Source organism: Poeciliopsis prolifica, unplaced genomic scaffold (genome assembly GCF_027474105.1).
Source record: "Poeciliopsis prolifica strain line A6 unplaced genomic scaffold, Auburn_PproV2 SCAFFOLD004, whole genome shotgun sequence".
NCBI classification, from domain to species: domain Eukaryota; kingdom Metazoa; phylum Chordata; class Actinopteri; order Cyprinodontiformes; family Poeciliidae; genus Poeciliopsis; species Poeciliopsis prolifica.
In genome coordinates, this window is record NW_026562379.1 from 6431705 (window position 1) to 6454965 (window position 23261).

The 23261-nt window shown below is 38.5% G+C and overlaps 1 protein-coding gene across 3 annotated transcripts in view; it reads right to left on the reverse strand.

Annotated features, from left to right (window-relative positions):
• Positions 1-23261, reverse strand: part of lekr1 (leucine, glutamate and lysine rich 1) — a 74103-nt gene that overhangs the window by 2802 nt on the left and 48040 nt on the right. For 2 of the 3 annotated variants that reach the window (XM_055027766.1, XM_055027768.1), the window contains exons 8-11: positions 21734-21937; positions 13498-13573; positions 5579-5722; positions 4551-4736 (exon numbers count right to left, since the gene is read on the reverse strand). In XM_055027766.1, the coding sequence (XP_054883741.1) occupies positions 4551-4736; positions 5579-5722; positions 13498-13573; positions 21734-21937 (610 nt within the window). The remainder of the gene's footprint in view (positions 1-4550; positions 4737-5578; positions 5723-13497; positions 13574-21733; positions 21938-23261) is intronic. The other variant, XM_055027767.1, reaches the window with a different exon arrangement.

Sequence of the window (23261 nt, forward strand, 5' to 3'; positions counted from 1 at the left end):
CTACAGAGTGTTATATTGTTTCCAAAGCAATCAGTCTGTGTAAAGGCACGTCATGCACAGAATTCCAGCGTCTTCCCTTGTTGTTGTTGTGCTGTCCATGTTTTACTAATTTGTTCAAATTTATTTGGTCCCAGCAGAATTCAATCTGTTATTAACTTTAGTTCTCAGTCAAGGACTGATAACCAACTTTGCAGGAATATTGCTGTTTAATTTGTCTTGTACAGCAGATCAGGAGAAGAGGTCAAACCTTTCAGGCTGTGTGTGTGTGGGTGTGTGCATGTGTGGGTGTGTGTGTGTGTGTGTGTGTGTGTGGGGGTGTGTGTGTGTGTGTGTGTGTGTGTGCTACTGGTGTAAGTCAAGAAACCAGTGGGCTTTGCAAAGGAACACTATTCCCCTGATTTATATTTAAGGCATGCGTCAGCCATATTGCATCTGACCTCAGTGCTGACAAAAGACATCTGACTTTCAAAGTGAAGAGAAGGTCATCAGATAGACGTCACCAACAAACTCACAAAGCTCATGCTTTTAGTGCATCACTCTCAACCAAATTCCACTGGGAACACAGACACAATAACATACACACACACTTTTGTCCGTGTGTGTGTTTTACATAACCTTAGTCTTTAGCGAGAGGTTAAGGGTCAGGCAGGTGTCTTTTCCTGGGATCTATTTCAGTTGTTCTGCTCAACTGAAAGAATTCAGCAGAGAGAAGGGAGAGAACCAGAGAGAGCAATGCAGGGGTGTTTGAGTTTTAGTGTTGGACTTTAGCCAGAATCTGACCGGAAAAAAACAGGAACAAGGGAAAGCAAAGAACTCAAGCAATAATCTTAGTCTGAATACAAAAAAACAACCTGAGTATGATTGTAGTATTACGTAAAATAGATTTAAAATATTTAAATATATTAATTTTGTTACTGATTGTTGTGTTATTACAAAATTACACTGAAGACAACTAATGGCAGTTGCCTCAACTTAATTTGTGTAGCACTTTATACCAAAGTGCTGCACTTAAGCAACAGTAAAATAATTCATAATTACCACGTACAAGGAAGGAAAGCTGCAAAACAACTACCAAAAGCTGCTTTAATGGCAATGATGCTATTGCGCTTGATTTCCCAGCAAAGCGCTATGGAGTGTTGTCGAGAGGAAGACGAAAGACAGCAAACCCAACAATGCAGACTGCTATTAAAGTCTCCATGCAATACTAAACTACAGTATATTGTACAGTATGTACTTGGCTGACATTTCTGGAATAACTTTTGGTATTATTTATCTCTAAGTATACAAGTGTATAAAATCAAATACAAGTTTGGCCTTTTTTAATAAATACCTAAAACAAATAAACTTTCCAGTAAAGTTCTGATCTTTTGAAATGCACCTTCTGAGAGTCACAAGCAACTGTTTGAAATATTTGGAGTCTCGCAGCAGGGCCTTTGTGATCATCATCCACATATGTGCATATGTATTATTTCAATAGCGACATATTAAAAAAGCTGCAACAAATTTGTTGCACTAATCAAGTTAAATTAGGAATTTAAAAATATGACAAACAACTTGAACGCATTTTTATCAAGTAATTAAACAACACTGCACCATAGACAGTGTTTTAAAACACAGACACAGTTTATTGTGAGATAAAAAATTGAATTCTATGAATGCAGCAGGAGGCTACATTAAATATGAAATTGATGTTCCAGTGGGTTCCCATTTGGAATTTGCAGTTTACACAAATCCATAAACACAACTGTGGCCCCTACACTGAATGATAGGAAGTGGTTTTGATGGAAAGTTGTTCTGATTTTTTTATTTATGTATTTTTTCCCCAGTCTTAAAATGACGTATAGTTCCCAAGAGAATGATCATTATTTTGTTGTCTGGAAAAACATATAGGTGAAAGGTCACTGATGTCCTTCAGCAGTTGAGGAAAATGCTCAGACTTTGACACAGTAGCTTAGCAACAGGATGATATCACAAGGTCATGATCAAAACCAAGTTATCTCAAACCAACATACACACACATTCACAGATCAATACGACTGAGGAAAAAACACAATAAAAGAGATGAACCAGATGCAAGCTGGGATAGATCATTAAAAGATGTAGTCACAAACAGAAAAAGCAAAAGGAATAGAGAGAAAAGGGGTGAAAGAAGAGATTATGCAAACAGATCTGCATTGACTTCTGTCACTTAACAGTAAAAGAAAAGGGCTGTTTAAATGAGTCAAGAAAGACGAGGGTGGAGGCGGTGGGGGAAGCTGCTGAGCTGAAGGTCTACGACTGACATAAAGGAGCATGTCAGCTGTGAAATTGGCATCAGGGCACCTTGAACTGGCTGAACTGTTCTGGACAGGCACCCTGAAAGGAAGGCAGTTAAAGAGGCTGGATGGAGAGCAGGGAGCTGTTAGACTACAACACTACAAAGCTCAGCTGCATAAATGTGAGAGGCAGAGATGCACTGTGATGATCAAATAATGACAAGATGATAACAGGCAAATATGGGACTTATTAACCTTTACAGGCTGCTATGGGATAATGTACATATATAGATATACACACAAGTCAAATACATTTTTCTGAAAGATCTGTCCTCATGAATAATTCCATGTTTTACAACTGAACAGATTTGCACCTTTTTTTTATAGGAGACATGACATTCTGTTCACCCACGCATTCTGATTTAAGAATTTTTCTTGTTTTGATTAACAGTTTGTTATAGAATTTTAAATAAATATACAGAAGAAATGTACATCTTGAAATGTGACAAGTGCCCATCAAACTGAGAAATCACCTAATTTGCCCTTCTCCCACTGTACATGATCAGAGATCAAAATGAAGCATTTTGGTTTTGCTTTGATCTTTTGGGACTTTAGAGTTTTGATTTGCTCCACAGCTCTCAATAACCCTTTTCTGAAGCCACATCATGGAGTTGTTCTCAGTCAACAAAACAGACCTGAAGAGAGCAAACATTCAAAATACTTTTACAAGGTTTTGAAGGAAACATAACGACGGCATGTCTCTAGACTGCAATCAAGTTGGAAAATAAAAAGAACAACAACAATAAAATACTAACTTTCCAGGAATGCATGCTCAGTTAGCTTTTGATAGATGCAAATTTTCCTCGTTTTCTTTGTCATTAAAAAAACCGCAGACTTGACAGTCATGTGAAAATTTTATGAGGTGACAGTTCACCACATCCCTGCTGGAAGTGAACATTAAAGTTTCTGATGTATAAAAACATAAACATTTATTTCAGCTTCAGTTGTTTGTTTAGCAGATAATTTGCCAATCAAGACAGAAAGCTAGTCTCAAACCCAGACAGGGAGGCAGGCAAAAAAAAAAATTTGATGTTTGCTTGTTTGCATGGGTTTGTGTGTGTTAGTGGTTAGACAGCTGATGCATGTCGTAATTGCAGCCTCACACTCTAACACAGCTAACACATTCACTGGAAAGGTCCTCAGAACCCTCTTTGTTGTACATTTGTACAATCCCCCCACCCACATCTTTTTTGTCCCACTGCCGTATACATATACATACGCAGTGCGTCTCCCTCATTCAGGCCTCTCTACAAATCATTTATATGTAGATTCCGTCTTGCTTCCTTTCATGTCCTTCCCTCTTTTCACATTTTATCTCTGGACTCAAAACAAGCTGCATGTGGACAGAGCTGGCACAGAGATGCATTCCTACACACTCGGCACCTGGGACAAATGTGAGCTTCATCTCCAGCACTTTCGCTTTTTCTGTCCATTTAAAAGTCGCTCACTATGTTCGTCGGCCGTCACACTTTCATAAATACACAGTGGCTAAATTTATTCCTGGTGCTGTGTGACTGCAGTTGGCAAAGAAACACAAGAGTGGAAAATATTGAGCGACTGAAAATGTCTCTTATCAAAGACATCTTAAGCAACCGGAACAAGCTTTGGAGAAATGTTAGTGGAACACATGAGCAGATATGACAATGAAAAGCTGAGCCTTCATAAAGTTTTTATGCCCTCTTTTCAAATTTTGTAAACAAACTTCAACTCATTTTAGTTGAATATGTAGGATTTCAGGTGACAGAAATACAGAGTAGCTCATAATTTTGAGAAAGAGGGAAAGATGCTTCACAGTTAAACTTTGCAGAGTGGTGAACATCTTAATTAATCCCCCACTGATGATACAGAATCACCTCCAGCTGCAATTAATCATTCTGGGTCTCTGTTAGCTTTGCACAAGTGTTTCCATATTTTTCCATACACTAATGCTGTGACCACTTTCATTCGGGTTGATGTGCAGTGTGAGGCTTCATCCACAAATAGCATTTTGCATAAAAGCCAAACGTTCAGCTTTAGTCTCATCATTCACTGATCATTCGTTCCCTTCTTGGACATCTGAAGCCTTAAAATGCGAATACAGAGCATGTTTTACTCATTTAATAACACAAAACCCTTTTTCTCTTCCACTTTATAATTATGCACTTCTTCTTGTTGGTTGTAATAAAGTAGTAAAGTTCTTGGTTGTGTTGTGACAAGATGTGAACAGTTTAGGTGGTAGGAACACTGTATACCCACCTGTTCTTTAAGTGTGGCATTCTTCTCAGCTATCAGAACTAGCTCAGATTTAGCTTGGCTCAGTTTCTGTTCCCCCTGTCGGTATTCCTCCTCCTCTCTCTTCTCCCTCCTCTCATCGTCTCTGCATTTCCTCTCCTGCTGAAGTTCCCGTCTCAGGCGCTGCACCGCCAGCCTCTCCTCCTCCAGCTAAAAACGGGGTTGATTTCAGATTGTGCATTTAAACAGTTAACAGTTAATCCTCATTTTCACATTTCAGCAAAATTTCAGTTTTTTTGTTGCTTTTTTTCATACAAAATCAAATATTGTTTGAGGGTAGCAGTAAAATTGAAATGACATTGGGCTGGGTATTTTTTGCGACCGTGATTAGTCTTTGCACAGGATGTGGCTATGAGGGAATCTGCAGTGATGAACACAACAAGAATAGAAGGAGGAATTCAGCAGTTTTCTAATTAGTGGAAACGCATTGTCTGACAAATTAGTGATCCTATTTCTGCTAGAACTTCAGTGTGCTTCCTTGTTACTCATAGATTTGTACTGTGGGTGGAAAACTTATTTGAGGATGTAGGAGGGCTGCTTGCGTGTTGCTTTCTGCAGTTTCACCTCCACTGTCTGGATTTAAAATCTCTTGAAACCACAAAATTAATCATGCTGTCTGCATGCGAGTGTGTGTGCTGCAGGAACGCCAAACAGGCATGCAAGGTAAACAACTACACAGGAAGCATAGAGGACAGAAATGCAGACAAATTATGAGGGAAGCTGTCAGGGGGAAACTAGAAGATCTGTTTCTCAGTTCAAACTTCTTTGTAATATAAAATCAACTGTTTGGGTCTTATTCGGTTAGTCCGCATACCAAAAACTAGCTTTAACATTGGCTAAACATTTCAAGCTTAAAAGCTTAATATTTGTACTGTGGGTGGAGCTCAAAATTTTGTCTCCCAGTTAAGGAAATGAGCACTAAGATGTGTATCCCAAATACCATTGTGCATACTGCATTTTTGAGTAATTTGAATGTGGACTCCATTATGCACCTTTAGGCAAAGCTCTGAAAGCAACGCCTGGCTCTTTTCCCTCTCTGTCTTCAGCTGTAGATCAACCTCCCTACGAAGCTCTTCCAACTTCTTCTGTAGGTGCAAGGAACTCTTTAGTCTTTCTTCTTCCAGCGCAGAAGCCAGCTGCAAAATATAAAGAAGCCAAATATAACATGGGTGCAGTAGGAGTTTATTTTATGAGCTAATGCTTACTTTCTAAAACCACATTGACAATCATCCAGAAGTCATATGGTATTGCTACAAAACTGACAACAAAGAAATAATAGTCATACATCCTGTAATATAAAAAAGCAAGTCACTAACTTATCTAAGCATCTAGAAAAAAGACTACTCATTTCCTGCTCATCTATTGAGGAAGCATAAAGTCCTCAATAGAATTGAGACGTGTCTTAGCATGAATGTCTTATCAATGTTGAGCCTTGAAGATAAATTTGAACTGTTCTCTTTGGATGGTCATGATTTAAAACAAAACATCATAATGCTGGTTGAATATTCGACTTATCATCTAATCTGAAATGTTAAGAAGTTAAATGTTATTCATTCACCCCTAAAAATGGCCTCATTGGCAAAACTTGGATACTTAGGCAACATCCAGTTCATTTAGATTGGTGTGTTTCCTAACATAGGCTCAACTTCTAAGCATAATTTAATGGATTTAATTTAATTTTGAAACGCACATTAACACACATTGTGTCAAAGGTTAAACCACCTAGCTGTTGACTTTTGATGAATTAGAAAAAATTGTAAGGAGTCATCTTTTTTATGCCACCCACTTTGGGTGGCATAAAATAGAATAGTGCTACTGGCACTAGAATAGCCAGTAGCACTGGCTATTCTAGTGCAGTGGTTCTTAACCTGGGTTTGATTGAACCCCAAGGGTTCAATGAGTCGGTCTCAGGGGTTCAGCAGAGCCTCTGCCGCGGAGGTAAAGACACACTTGGGTAAAGTCGTGATGACACGTCTTGCTTGGCCATCGCTTGCTTCAGAGGATCACGTGACACTGCTTGGCCAATCAGTGCTGCGGGGAATTTAGTGCGCGTGGTAGTCAAGGGCTGTTGTAGTTGTATGCCGTGTGGTGTCTTTCTCAATATTTCAATCCATACCAAACATGTCGAGCAAAAAAAAAAAAGTGTTCGGACGAATATGTACAACATGGATTCATGTGTATCAGCGCCCCATCTGCATGATATGCAACACCAAGTTGAACAGCTCTGGACTCGCACCGGCAAAACTAAGGGAACATTTCTTGAAGCTGCATGGAGATGGGGAAAAGTAAAAAAGTATTTTGTGGATTCAAAATGACAAAAAACAAAGATTGTGTTTCTTTGAATTTTAATTTCCTTTAATCTGAGGACAGTCTTTGGGTCAGATTGATAACATTTGGACAGAGGTGATCGGCTATTTTAAAATACTGATCTCAGAATGCAAAGAACTGGCTAACTATAAGCTTCTGGACTGGCTACAACCTCAACCGTGTTAAAAATTTATGGACTAATTTATGGACTAACTTGAAAGTTGATTTTGTACTACAAAATCAACCGATGACTGGAGCTGTACCTGAATCAGAAGAAGCTTGCTGACCTTTAGCCAACTTCAAAACACTCCAATAATTCACTCACAGTTTCTGAATAATGACAGAAACTCAAGCGCTTACTCTCTAATAATACAAGTCCTCAAAATATGAGTTCTTGTCGTTGGACTCCTCCAAATGAAAATGATTTTTTTTGCTACATAAGACACCGCTTTGGTCTCCAGACAGCAAAGCTCTGTGTGACATACTTTTACTCAAGCTCAACCAAGGCCACCTTGTTTTCCAATACCATTACGGAAAATCAGAGCCACTCGATGTCAGTGTCACAGGCTAGCACCATTGTGATTGTGTTAATCTCTCTGTGTGTGATTGCGTGCATTTATGCCTGCAAGTGTGAAAAAAGAAAAAAAGTGGATGTGGGTGTCAGAGGAAGAAAAAAACAAAACAAAGTGGCGTGTGAAAATGTGTATATTTGACCCAGTGCGTGCATGCGTGTTATGGTTTGGGTTTGAGAGGCTGTATGAGAGACTAACATTGCGTGTGCTGGATGAAATGAGAAAATACCACTTCCTTTTCGCTGGTTGAAATGTACGTGTGAGGAGCTTGGATGGTTTGTGTGTGTAGACCCTGTGTGTGTATGTACTCAGCTGCAGTTTGTATCTGAAAAGTAGCAGAGTGGCCACTTCCTCTTCAAGGGTTATGCACCCATATGAAGTCAGGAAGCCCATGATGAGAAATAACCTTCTTGGATGTCTACCAGTGTGGGAGATGTTTTCAACCATTTTCTGTGTCAGCATCAGTCTTCACACGTATATGTGTTGGTGTGTTTGTCTGTGACATTTTCAAATCTAGATGGGAAAGTTTACAGCAAACCAAACAAGTCTACCTTGAAATGTGTGATGCTGCAGAATGAGTTACAGCAGTTTCATGCTGACTCAAAAGCCTCATGTATTTTGTTTAGTATACACTTATGAACCACCCTCATTGCTTTTTTATGCGCCCAGTCTATTTTCCCCTCCAGGCAGTTTGGTTAAAATATCTCCGCACAACTGCTAACAGCTGAAACCAGATATTTACCATTTTACCCTGTATGAAAAGACACAATAACTATTTTTTCTCACTCCTTGATATCAAATCAGACTAAACTGTTTCTACTTTAAGTCCATTAAGATTACCAAATTTGTTTCTATTTGCTAAATACCAAATTAATTAGTTCATTTTCTTAATTACTTCCTTCTATACAAATAAATCATTTGGAAAGTCATGATGATGGTATGGAATGGCTTTGTAAGTTTTTGAGCATTAGCAGCACAACACTGGATGTGTGTTTAGGACAGTGCTTCTCAAATAGTGGGGCGGGCCCCCTTTGGGGAGCGCGGTGCGATACCTGGGGCGGCGTGTGATCCTGGGGAACAGGCTTTTTTTGGCCGTACTAGTATAAAGTGTAATTGCGCACAGTAGGCGGCAGTGGCGCTCTCATTGTTACTTCTGTCACGTTTGCGACAGTGCAACATTTTACGACTTACAAGACAACAGGTTTGCCTTGGTTAGCAGTGTTAAGTCAACAAAAAGCTCCGACTGCGTTCTGTCTATGGCTTCCGTTATTCAACAACCCCCAACATGAAAAGTTTTTAACAGGGATGAAAAGAAAAGCGGAGAGAGACAAAGATAATGAGACAACAGAAAGTCAACCGAAAGCTAAGAAGAGGAAATACGACGAATCTTATTTAGCGCTTGGCTTCACTGTGACTACAGTTGGAGAAGAGGAAAGACCGGTGTGTTTGCTACGGTGGCCCTGAGGTGCAAAACACTACAACATTAAGGAAAGCACTACAACATTAACAAAAACACAACAACATTAAAAAAACACGACAACATTAACGAAACACAACAACATTAAGAAAAACACAACAACATTAACAAAAACACGACAACATTAAGAAAAACACAACAACATTAACAAAAACACGACAACATTAACAAAAACACAACAACATTAACGAAAACACAACAACATTAACGAAAACACGACAACATTAACGAAAAACACGACAACATTAACGAAAACACGACAACATTAACAAAAACACTACAACATTAACACAACAACATTAACGAAAACACTACAACATTAAGGAAAACACAACGGAAGAGGTAGGTCCCAGTGGGAGACCTAAGAAGTCGCTGATTGGACGACAGGTCGTTTTACTTTTGAACCGGAAGTTCTTCTGGCTTTAACTTGATTGCTGAAAACAAGAATGTTCTCAGTGATCCAAACCTTAGTACTGTTATTCGTAAATATTTTGAGTCAGGACATACTGATACTGGTGATACTGGACATGCTCCAGACCAACCACGAAGTGTCGGTTAGCATGCGTTCAGTAAAGACTCATTTGAAAGTAGCAGGGCTGCATTGAAGAGGCAACTACTCTCCACTTCCTGAAGTGAGACGTGTCATTATGTCCGAGCTTAGAGGACCAGGGCAATTATTTGGCTATCGGACCATGTGGCAAGTTCTCAAACTAAAACACAACCTGCGTGTCAAACGTGATGTTGTAATGAGACTGCTGAGGCAGCTGAATCCTCAAGGCATCGCTCTGAGAACTCGCAGGTTTACAAGACGCACGTATCCCTCCACGGGGCCCAATTACATATAGCATGTAGATGGCTACGACAAAACTGAAGCCATTCGGCTTGGCCATCTCAGGGTGCATTGATGGTTTTTTCGAGAAGGATAATGTGATATAAGACAGCTGTGGAAAGATAGTTTAAATCCCAAGGCCACTTACCTTTGAGAAATGAAGAGAATATTTTCCTGGTAAATTAATTGGTTTCCCATGTTTTGGAAGGGACACGTTATTTCAGGTGGCTAAAATATATGGTTCCCCCTCATATCTCTGGCAAATAAAGAGGAAATGTTTTCAATAATTTGTTGTTGATGAAGAGATGAATAAGCACAGTTGAAGACTTGTTGGTAAATAGTCCCCATGTTTTGAAGGGGAACAGATTATTTTAATCACCTAAAATATATGGCTTTCCCTCATAACTCTGGCAAACAAGGAGCAAATTCTACCAAATCACAGGATTTATTGTTGATGATGAGAGGAATAAACAGAGAAAAAAATCTTGCTGGTAAATTAAGTTGTTCCCATATTATGGAGGGGGACCAGATTATAATTTCCTCCATTCTTTCCTACCCTTACCGAACCTTGGGGAATAAAGAACAACTGTTTCCAAATTCTCAAAATCTTTACATACACACTACGTGTTGGGAAAACTGTGTTTGGTGCCTGACTTATTTTCTGCCAGGCTTACGTGAGAAACGTTGGAAAAAGAGCGATTCTCTTGGCGTATAAAATAACAAAACAGCATCAGAAGATCTTGTTTATTTATTTATTATACAATTTTTTAACAACAGCTGCCATTAAACTCAATGTTACAACCTTCACATGATTATGAGTTGTTTTACCGAGAAATCGATCAGAAGCGACGTGAAAATGGTCAGATCCGCCTCATTCGTCTCTGGCTGTAATGATCGCTCCCGACACAGGGGAACCCAATTTAGCACCTACCCGAACTTTCATTTCTACCTTTGTTTTAACCCTTTCTCCCAAGAGAATACTTTGGTCGCTCCTCATTTTTCTATTCAAGGAAGGTGCTGAGGCTGGTGTACGGCAGGATGGGACAGTCTGTTGTGCTAGAAGTAAAGCAAAGAAAAAATGTCGCACATCACATTCATGCAAACAGACGATATGTATTACGAGCTGAAGTAAAGCTGCCACAAGTATAAATTAAATGCGAGTTCGCTTCCAAAAGGCGGCTAGCCTGATCGCAGTGCAGCAGAACCAGAACGACACCAATTATCCTAAAAAGTAGTGCCTAAGGCTGTAACGGACCTTACGATATATAGCTAATACAATTCTGCTATATTATAGCGACTTTGTGTACTTTTAATTGCATTTATAATGAACTAGATGACAGTGGACACGGTCTGGAGACCACTAGCGTTAGCAAGTTACTACATCCATAAGAAATATGAATCTTCCTTTATACTTTTAACTTACTTGAACATTGTGGAGTATCCTCCATACAAGTTTCTTGAAGCCTCTTGCCACAATTACTGCAAAATTTGGTGACGGCTCAACCACCTCCTTTCCACAGTTCGGGCAATACATGGCGAAGTGACTGTATTCCCGCTTCCTTAGGTTTTCAATCAAACGAAGCACTCCAGCATAACTTCCGGTTCAAAGTAAAACGACCTGTCGTCCAATCAGCGACTTCTTAGGTCTCCCACTGGGACCTACCTCTCCGTTGTGTTTTCCTTAATGTTGTTGTGTTTTTGTTAATGTTGTTTGTGTTTTTGTTAATGTTGTTGTGTTTTTTGTTAATGTTGTTGTGTTTTTGTTAATGTTGTCGTGTTTTTGTTAATGTTGTTGTGTTTTTGTTAATGTTGTTGTGTTTTTGTTAATGTTGTGGTGTTTTTGTTAATGTTGTTGTGTTTTTGTTAATGTTGTTGTGTTTTTGTTATGTTGTTGTGTTTTTGTTATTGTTGTTGTGTTTTTGTTATTGTTGTTGTGTTTTTCGTTAATGTTGTTGTGTTTTGTTAATGTTGTTGTGTTTTTCGTTAATGTTGTAGTGTTTTCGTTAATGTTGTCGTGTTTTCATTAATGTTGTTGTGTTTTCGTTAATGTTGTTGTGTTTTCGTTAATGTTGTCGTGTTTTTTGTTAATGTTGTTGTGTTTCGTTAATGTTGTTGTGTTTTTGTTAATGTTGTAGTGTTTTGGCACCTCAGGGCCCCCGTAGGCGGTAAACCGCTAGAGTTTTTTCAGCGAAAACGTGCTAATATTGCCAACAGTCATCCCGCTTTGTGAAGGCTACTTCAGTAAACCATCGAGCGCTGCTAGCATCATATAAGGTGGCGTACCAAATTGCGCAGTGCAAAAAGCCCCACACCATAGCAGAGGAGCTGATACTGCCTGCAGTAGACATGGATAGTCACGGTGGGGAGTGGGGGGCGCGAATAGTTTTCTTCTTGATATGGGGGCGTAACGGAAAATAATTGAGAAGCACTGGTTTAGGACAACAAATCAAAAACGACAAACAAATCAGGGTGAGAATGGTGGACCTCCAAAATCTGGTGTTTCATTCTTTAGTACCATTTCCAGATGCCAGAAGGGACATTCATCTGCTCTATCAACTATTTGCAAGTTTAAAAAACACAGGGATGTACAGCCCTTCAACAATAGAGGAAGTTGACGAGTTCTGTGTCCCTGAAGGCAACATGTTTTGAAGCAACAGGTGCAAATTCAACCCCAGTCTGACTGAAGCTGAAGGGAGTTTCATCATCTCTGATGAACTGAGTTCTGTATGCCAATACACTAACGACAACAATAAGCCTGGTTACAGTTTTCACACAGAGACAAAAACATCAACTTTTTCAGAGATGCTGTTTGCCATTAAAACTAAAACTGAAGGGTTTGGTCAAAATTACAATAGTTATAATTTTGAGTGAAGTTCAGGGGTCACAACATCCCTGTTATGTGGATTTTTTGCTGCAGGAGGGACTGGTACACTTCACAGAGTAGATTGTGTTGTGAAAAGAGTGCTGAATAAAAATATTAAAGCAACATATGAAGACATCATAAAAGTAGGTAAATCTCAACAACAAATAGGTCTGCCAAATAAACATCTGTGTTCTTTTAAACATAACCCAGTGAGTGTTCACTTGAGATCTTTGCACAGCAGACTTTTATCTTAAAAACAACCTCTGAGCAGTGATGTAAAGCTAAACCTCTGAGCCTCTTGCTGCCAGACAGCACAAGACACTACAACACTGTTGGCTAATTGTCAGTGTTTGAGTATGTGCTCAGATTTGTCTACATCCAATTGACTGCTGGTCTCGGAGGCCCATAATCTGATCCACATTTTGTCTTGGGATTCTCCCTATTTAAACTCTTCTGAACTGGGACAATGACTTGGATGTGGTCCCAAACGTCTTTTTACATCGGTGTAAACTGATAGGCCCCAGACGCAGCTTTCAGTTCTGCTTCGCTACAGTTCTTCTTATGTTAAAACATTGCATCATAGACATTATGACTCTCCAAGAAGATCACATGAGGCAATCTTTAATCAGTTACTAGTTTCCATCTTTCCAAGGTTCTTATTTCCCAGTACTTTCTGACAGAGCATCTGGTGCAGTGTTTATGTGTACTCAATGATTTGTTTTGCCCAAATAATCTAGCCAATTTATATACAAACTAGTAGAATAGATGGACAAATAATGGCTGTAAGAGAGCAAACTGGGACATTTTTGGACTTTTAACACATTAATCTGAATTCTTGTTCTTAAAATGGTGATGACCCTCACCACTGAGGAAAGTTCTTTGCTGTGGTTGTACTTCATGCTGATCATGGCTCGATCATGAGACTCAGTCAAAATATCTCTGCAAATACAAACATAGCGCAGTGTTACATCATTAAAATAAAGTACTATTTGTTGCAACAGCAATTACTTATTGTCTGCAAAACTTACACATTTATCTAAATAAAATGTCAACAATGAACAAATTGTTAAAGGAATAGAAGTGGTGACAATAACAGCACAATCTATGTTTAAATAGCAAATGGCCCAAGGATAAGTAACTCGCAGCCCTTTTGATGTGGCAGAAGTAAATAGCCATCGGTTCACATACCCAGATGGAAGTCTGCTGTCTTGTGCTGATAACAAAATTAAATATTCACTGTAACTAAATGTTTTTACTCTGTTTCTTTACAGACTCTTTAGGCTTAAATATTTGTTAAAGCACAGACAGAAATAAATAAAAGACTCGAACAAGACACCAGTGAATTAACCGTCTAATATACATGTAAACAGTCATGGTGAAAAGAAAGGACACCTTTAGTTAGCTGCAGATTTTTAGACAATGAATAATTTGGTCCAAACTACTTTCCAATTTACATTTGACTATGTTATGATTCAAGAAAGATAAATTATTTTTTTTAAATTTTCACTTAGTGGTTGTTTTAGGACGGTGACAACAGGTGCAATACTGAGGAAATCTAGTGTGCTACATTACTGCACTATGAAGATCCAGAGCTTTCACACATATAAATAGTATTGATTTTATCAACTCTATAGAGTCCATCTGCCTAATCTTTAATGGCTCAGTTCATTATGGCAGAAAAAAAAATTGTTGATCTGGAAATCCACAGAAAGAAAAAAGATTTAATAAAGATTAAATGGAGGTCAGAAAGAGAGAACAAAGTGAACTGTGGAACATGAGCTTGAGATAGCCAGAGAGAATAAACCTTATTGAATTGTTGATCTTCTGCACAAATATAAAGTGTCATTTCAGCAGCTGCTCCAGCTGATAAGATGTGAAGGACAATGAATCTCAGAGGACAAACAGAGGAGCTGCCCGCTTTTAAGAAATGTTTAGACAGTCAGTTTTGGAGGAAAATACAAGCTGCCAAATAATCTCTGGGACAACCAAACATTTTGTTAAAACAATCGGTGCATTAAATATGCATCATCTTGTAACCAAACCAACTTATTTGTGAACACTGTTGGAGGGACAATAGTGCCTTGTAAAGGTACATCTAATTTCAGCATATTTTATTAAGCTTGTACAATTGTTTAAATTTCAAAATATTTTGACAAATGCAAGTTTGAAAAGTATCCTCATGCTATAAATATGAGTTTCTTCAGCATTGAGATGGAAGCTGGTCATAGGTGATGGATGGTTTGTTAATGACTTATTAATTGTTGATGATTAGGACACAGCTATCAAATGGACGACAAGACGAAACATACAGCCAGAACTACAATGGAGAGATTTAAATCATATCATAACCCATGTGGTGGAGTACAAGAAAGAAGTTATCTTCAATGTTTTGATGCACATGAGATGAATATATATTTCCAAACACCTTCCACTTTTTTGCAATTATTCACAGTTTTATCCTTCACGTAAATCTTATTGAAATGTATTAAAATCAGGTTGTAATGTAAGAAAATGTAAAAAGCTAAACGGACAATCTTCTTCTCTTAGGCTCTGTGTTTTGTGCCACAACATTTGTAAAAGAGGAACCATCTTTGTTAAAAAAAAAAAAGTGTATGGTGACACATTTGTATGCACACCTCTCACTGTGCATATACCTGATGAAACACCACATAACCTACATCGTAATAAAGAGCCGCCTCCACATTCCCTTTCTTCTAAGTCAGGGTAGACATAATATTGTTCACTCCACTAGCTTTGGCTAATCACATCAGCCTACTGACCGCGTGCACGCACAGGGAGAAGCGCAAAAATAGATGCAGCCAAGAGTTTCTGCATGAACGCTCCCAGAGAGTTGCAAGTTTGATGCCAAGGTCTGACTCCCTTTCAAACGTTGCTTGGTCCTCATTAAGAGGAGACAAGAGATGTGAGAGGAGACGGAAGCAAAAGAGGAGCCGTCATCGTGAAACCATCTACTGGAGTGTAAAATGTTATTTTAGATACGTTTGGCATAGCTGCTGTGAAGTTCACACTGCTCTGCGATAATACATTGTGTGTTTGTGCGTGTATGCGTGTGTGTTCAAAGTACAGAGCCATCAGGGATTTTATAGTTAAGTCCTTTCTAGAAAAGAAACCCCAGGATGTGAGGATTTGACAGATTTATGAAGTCAAAGCCTTTTTAATATGTATCAAACTGCTGATGCATACAATATCTCTGTGTGTCTGCATGTGGGTGGGTTGGAGTGCCTGAGTGCGTACGTGTCCTGTCAGATATAACTCGCCTCTGATTATCAAAAACTGGAGATCTCGGGAAAGATAAATGCACCAGCAGTTTTGGGATCAACTTTGAGCCTATGTGTGTGTGTGAGACACCCCGCACCCGCCGCAGGGAGCATAAGGGTGCGTGCAACTTTAGCCCTCAGAAGGAGGTCTGGGGGGATTACAGGGTGGAATGATGGGAAAATCTGGGAACACTCTTTCATTTGCTCACACGCCAGGCTGCTTTTAAGGGCTGGCGAATGAGTATGCAGTCAGAGAACATGTGTGTGACTGGCTGATGCCTCTTCAAAAAAAGGAAGATGCTGATAGCATCTGTGTGTGCACATGCAGACAAAACTCAGCCCTGCTCAAGGGCAGTTTTAAATAGCTTTTTTCTCTCAACAATGAGGATTGGGAGTTATCAGTAGTCTCTGCTGACATCATGCATTCCCCAAGATTTATACTTAGGGTCAGAGCTCTCCACCTGGAAAGGATGAGGAATTTTCTTCCACTAACCCAGAATTTCAAAGCAGAAATGCGCTGCCTTGTAAAAGAAAAAAATTGACCCTATTTTATAGCAATAGCAATTTATGATGTGTGAATAACACAGGACTCAGAGCCATAATAAAAGTCAAGATCCAGACAAGGATGATATAATACTTTCCACAAGAGCAAAAAGGAGAGAACTTGAAAAGCAGAAAAAGTGTGAAGTAAACATAGATGAAGGCGTTATCTTTTGCCCAAGGCTTGAAACCACGTTTCTGTGGAAGGGTGGATGGGCTGGAGAGCTTCTGAGGGACATCAATTCAGTCACGAAAATGCAGCTGCCTGAAACCACTTGAAACAAGTCCTCTCACATTTAAAAGATGGATGAGTAGGCAAAGAAACTTCTGACCTCTCTTGACTTTTAAATCTTTTACTCTTTCAACTTATTGCGGCTTTCATTGGTTTTTCTTCCTCTCCCAGCTCTCGCCCTCACTCACCCTGTCCCTCTGTTTTCAATTCTGTCACTTTCCCTGAATCCAGGGCATGCTGAGACGTCTCTCTTGTGTGCGTGTAGAACGTGTGCAGCCCCAGTGTCGCGTGCTTTTCATGTAAGAGCTGGTGATGTAACTTCTCAAGCCAGTCAAGGCCCACCTTCCTCCTCCTGGCCTCCTTTCTATCGTCTCTCCTTTCCTGCTTCATCTTATCATCCAACTGTCCATCACGGCTGTGTTTCATGTCTCTCATCAGGTTTTCTATTGTCTCACCCCTCAATCTTTCGTTAGCCTGGGGGAAGGGTGACGTGGTGGTTTTTAAGGTTGTCTTTTCACAGTCACTTCACAAGCGATTTTTGTCAACAGCTTCTTCATTAAGATTCATAACTGTAGCTGCAACACAGACCAACAGATGGGGAGGAACTATTATTTCTGTAATTGTAACTAAAGGACTTTTTTTTTACCAGGAGTAATTTGGTTACATGCTTGGTTTAACTTGAAGCAAAAATTATATTATATTATATAAATTATATAAACAAATCTATTTCACAACAAGAAATCCTCTATACTGCTGTTATAGACTTAAGTTCCAGTCTGATGACCTTTGTCACATGTCTTGCCCTCTCACTCTCCTGTCTGACCCCTCTCTAATAAAGGCCACTAGAGTCAATGAAACCTTAAAAAATAAACAAACAAAAAACACTTTTCATAGGCTAACTATGTCAAACTATTGATAATGTTAGGATTCATTATCCTGTTAATGTTAAACTGTTAATGATTGTTCAGAGCATGCAAGACAATTTTTATAGATGTAATGACATCTGGTGCATTTACAACATCGCCACAATCAGTTCTCTTTACTTTAATTTAATATAAAACATATAGGATTTACATTGAAATATTTTGATTTAACTTTTGAAAAATAAAAATTACAGTGAAAAATATCAACAATTTAGATTTACTGTATTTATACCAAGCATTACGTGTGTTTGTGTGTAATATTAAACTGCAGCTTACAATGCAATATGTGGTGCAAATGGACAACTTTTACTTTCATTTACGTGCTTGAGCAGGATCTTTACTAAAATGTTTGGTTTTTAAAGAAGAGTAACAACTGAAAACTACTGAAACTGCCATGGCACACACACCTCTTGTAGTGACAAAGACTGCCAAGTCACAGGCAATCAGCTCTTCCATCCAGAAGAGAAAATGGGTAGATTAAGCTACAAAAATACTCCACACAAAACTAATGCAAGAATAACTGGAAATGATGACATGGAGAAGGACTTAGACAAATTCAAGCAACAGCCTGGTTAGGTTTCACATAACTTGTAACAGCAGTGAAATATGAACAGTGTATGTAGGTAATAGTACTATTATGATCATCTTTTGCATATTTCTTCTGTCCTTGACATCAGATGATTTTGCACCTTCTAGTTTGTAGATTATGCACTTTGCAAAGCCCGATACTTTATAAACGCATTCAAATATGACACACATTATACCCTACTGTTGAAATTTTTAGATTTTTTTAAAGCAATGTTTCAGCACACAAGTCTTCCATTGTGTTACAAATCCTCTGATGTCAAATATTGTCACATTTGGCATTTGCATTTGATTCTTTTTGATGTCGTGGCATACCCAGGCCAACCATGACCTTAAACTGAGAAGCCTATTGAACCGTGACTTATTTGTACTATTACAACAATCTCAGACTTTGTGCAAATATTTCCCTTTGAAGGCTAGAAATTAACTTTGCGCATGATTTTAGATATAATATGGGATTTCTTCTTCCAAAAATGGGATGTCATCAAAACATGATATAGCTATTAAAGAACAAAAAACTAATGACTGCATACCAGATTAAATCTGTGATGACTTAAAATACTATTTACTGAAGCATACAGATACATACTTCCAGGAAAGCTCCAGCTTCAGGAATCCATTATCTACACTATGTATGAATGTTTTCAGTGAATCTAAAATATAGGTTACCAATCTTGTGAAGATTGTTTAGCAATTAAAATCTTTGGCCTTCTTAATTATGGAGCAATCCTACTGTCATGCTGTTCATGTCAATTCTAGAAGCTAAAAGGCAGTCTTATCTTAAACGTGAAGCTTGTGTGCACAGAACCACAGAGGAAACTCTATACTTTTTAAATTATTTGTGATCCTGGAGAGTGAAAAATAAATCCTTTCATGCAAGAATTTGTTTCTAATGTGAACCTAACCTACTCAACCTCAGTTTGCATTACTCTCCAGCCCTTTATACTTTGTATTCTAAGGGGAAAACTGCTGAAAAGTCAAGGAAATATTTATGTGTAGAAACATTTTACAGCATTTCTGTTTCTCCTATCAATTATTTATATTCCATTTAAATGTCACTCTGTCACAGTCATTCTTATTATGAACCATCTCCCAGTGAATCATAGCACTGTAATCCACTTCAAAAAGGCTCACAAGCCATAAAAAACATGAAAACATTCTTGAACCACAGGACTAAAAATATTTGTAGCATTCTGATGTTTTTTCAATTGGTTCAAAAAAGCATGAATCTGCATTTCAGGACTCTTGCTGACATTTTTTGATTACAGCAGGCATGCTAAGAATGCCAGGAGAGGTCCTGAAAATCCCATGTATTTATTTTCTTGGAACTTTGATGATTTATAATTTTAGGGACAGCTGACTAAAATTATTAATCTAAGAGACCAAAAGCTTTACAGAAGTGGATTCCATCAGGAACTCATGCGCTAATTGTCCAAACCCAAATACTAGATTTGGAGTCTAATTAAGGCAAGTACCAGAAAGACATGCGGCTGTGATTTGCTTAGTCATTAAAAAAATGCCTGTTTTTATATGACCAATTAGCAAACAGTTTTGTGACAGCATGATCAAAATACTGGACTACTGCTCAAGTAAAAATTGAGCAGTAGTCTCAATTTCATGTCTGTAATTCATATAAATGTTAAAATATTGCTAGTTTTTCAAAGAAATTTCAAAGCACCAGTGGTCTTTATTGACAGAGTTCACACAAGAAAGGGGAAAAGAGAAGGGAGATCTTGAGGCTCAGAGTTGAACCTTGTACATCACTGATTCAAACTTTGACAAATTTCATAGGCCTTTCAAACTGCACCATGATTCATTAAGTTGGTCTTCAAGCTCATGGGTGGTGATACATGTCAGGAGGTTCATTTTGTAAATATAAAATAAAATGAACATGAGGAAAACAGTCACTATTGAAAACAGATGCTGGATTTTAATATGATGTTTTCACTTTGTTAACATTATAATGACTGATAAATTGACTAATTCAAACGTTTCACTCAGTGTCAGCTGTGCACAAGCTTCCTTTCACTAGACATTGTGGATATAGCCGATAGATGGCTATTCCAAATAATTACTTAATATTAATAAAGATGTCTGCAAATGTGTCTATTGAAACCACTGACATAAGACAACCAGAGATTTTCCTGGTGTGCCGTTGGTTTAGTCAATGGAGAAGCTGTTGTACTCGCCGCAGCACGCTGCAGTGCCACTAATGCCTCAAACTATGCCATATCAAATGTCTTCTCTACCTCCTCTCCTCCCCAGTCAAAAAGATCTGCTAGGCATGCAGCCACAAAAGTGGACCTGTAAACATGAATGAGCGCTACAGTGCCAACTGGCTGACTATGAAGAGAGGGGATCAGAAGAACTCGTCCCATAAATCTGAGCCTACGAAAACAAAAAGCTTCTGTGGCGCTTATCGTAGACTCAACAAAAAAAACATTGTCCCCCACTAGTGCCACATGAATTAAATTTCCCTGTTTGTCTCTCACATCCAGCAGAGAGCTGCACAGTGCTGTGGCTCTAGCTCGTCATGCAAAGCTGGGCCAAGGGGTTATGGGGCCTTAAGCAGAATATGAGTTAGGGGCCCCTCATGCTGTTAAGAACATCACTACCACTAGTTTAAATACAGATTTGCTGGAGTTTCATAGGCTGAGCTTAACAGTAATCACTGATAATTGATTATTTACGATACTGATACGTAAATGTGAACAAAGCAAGCTCAAACACAAATATAAAACTGTTAGCATCTGATTGTAGCCACGGTAAAATTTTAACTATGAAAATTATCCTTTGCACTTTTACAAAGTAAACTTGCAAATTAAATCTTAAATTAAAATATTAAGATATTTAAGGTGTTTTCACACCCAATAGTCCACAGTGAAATAATGAGAGCACAGTAAATATTTCCCAGTTGACCAAAATAAATTCGAACCAAGTCATTATGGTTATCCAAACTTTGATCTCAGGGGCGTTTAGTATTTTCAATGTAATGAAAAGCTGATAATAAACTATAAGCACCAGGTTACTGAATATTCTGCGTTGTGAAAGTGATGTTGGCCTCATGTAAGCATTAGGGTTCAATTATTTTCTTCAAGATTTACGCAAAGTTTGGTCCCTTTAATGTTTGCACTGATTTGTGTTATATTGTTCCAAACCCAAATCTGTCCTCTCGGGCTAATCTGAACTGTAAATATTTACTGACCTGTTTCGTCACTTAGGCTGACCCATCTCTTCAGACTATTAAGAGAATGTCAGTACACAGCTGTGGTTAAGCTGTTCTATGAACAAAACTAGTCAAAATTTATTAAGGTAAATGACAATATGGATGTTTCTGACAGGACTACAGATGGTTCATTAGTTTCTTATTTTAAAAGTTTTGTAAGCCAGTCTATGCATAAGCAGCTGAATATAAGGTGAATTGGCTTTAATAATGATCGTTATATTCAGAATAAACTATAGGGTAGAAGTGAACAAATAAAAACAGAATCAAGCACAAAGGAGAAACAACAAGAAAGCAGAAGAATCATGAATCAATGACCTTTCTTTGATCAGCTCCCCGTTTTCCTGCAGAATCTTTTCCATAACTTCCCTAGTTTGCGTCACTTCCTCTCCAGCTGCATGCCACTTCTGGTTTAGTTCTTCCTCTCTCTGCCCCCATAACAACAGCTGCTTCTCCATGGCATCACACCTTTGTTGACATAACAACCACTTCTTATTTTTCTCCTCTACTTCCACTGTTAATCTGTTGATAAAGACACAAAGGTTGAGAGTTGCACAAACATGTCTGTATTACAATATTCTGGGAGGAAGTGCTCTTTTCATCTGTATTTAAACAGGACATGTTTTCGCCTGTTCTGAACAGCCACCCATGCTTGCACACCTGCAGGTGCACCATTATTCCACACTGATAGGTCAACAGGTAACTGATGAAAGCCTGCTTTGTTACATCAGGATAAAACCATCCAATAGTTTGGCAAAATTTTTTTATCAATGTACGTAAGTCACAGACATGGAAAACTGGGGCAAACCATATAAAAAAAAAATACGAAAATAGCGATCCGAAGAAGGAAGTTGCACCTCTTACTATTATCCAGGTTTATCCAGTCATTCCATAGTTATATTCAATAAATTAGAATATTTGGTCCAATGAGGCTTGTTTGTCAGAACCTTTGGAAATTTTAGGCATTTATTAAACATATGTCAACATTTCTGTTTTGAAATATGAAATATTTGCAATCCTACAAGAATAAGAGTGAGATAATGTATGGATAAATTTTTGCTTGCTTTTTTTCTTCCTTATTTGTTTGTTGACCATGAAGTAATGCCGTCATTTTCTAATAAATGCTATTAATTAACAAATGATATGAATCTGATATCTTTTTATAAACAAACAAGCACAAGGCTTTTAGACATTTTATATTTAATGAATAATTTGCTGCAGCATATAAGAAGACAGGCGAGGAGGCTTGACCAGATTACACTGTTCAGACACTTATGGTCACCATTCTTAGGGAATTGGAAAACTGTTGTCTTCTCACCCTCACACAGTCTGAAATTGCATCCACCCCCGTTGCTATTATAGGTTAAGCTTCATAGGAGCCATGGGGTTAGATCAGAGATTGCTGTGTGGGATGGTAAATAAATTGACAGTGTAACTGAACGCACCAAGCTGCCAGCAGTCTAGAGAGGGAACAACAGCAGATAGCATGTGAAAAAAATATACACCCTGCATGCATCCAGTGCCTGCAAGTGGAAGTTGAGAAGCCCCTGCACTTAAATGTGTCTTTCTGTGGGCGTACACATGTGGATTGGGAGTATGTGACACACATGTGATTGTCTGTGTATCAGTGCGATGCTGGCTAATCAAAGCATATCTGCAGCAACTTACATGTTTCTGGGCACTGATGAGAGCATGTGAGAAACACGACTCCTCGCCAGCTAAGAAGTGCTTCCATCTGTTGCACCAGCCTCACACGAGACTCAGCAGCGTCACAAGCACTTAACGAAGCCTAAGATCTCCTCAACTAATTTAAGAGATGCTAACGTACCCACCTCTCTCAGGGAGG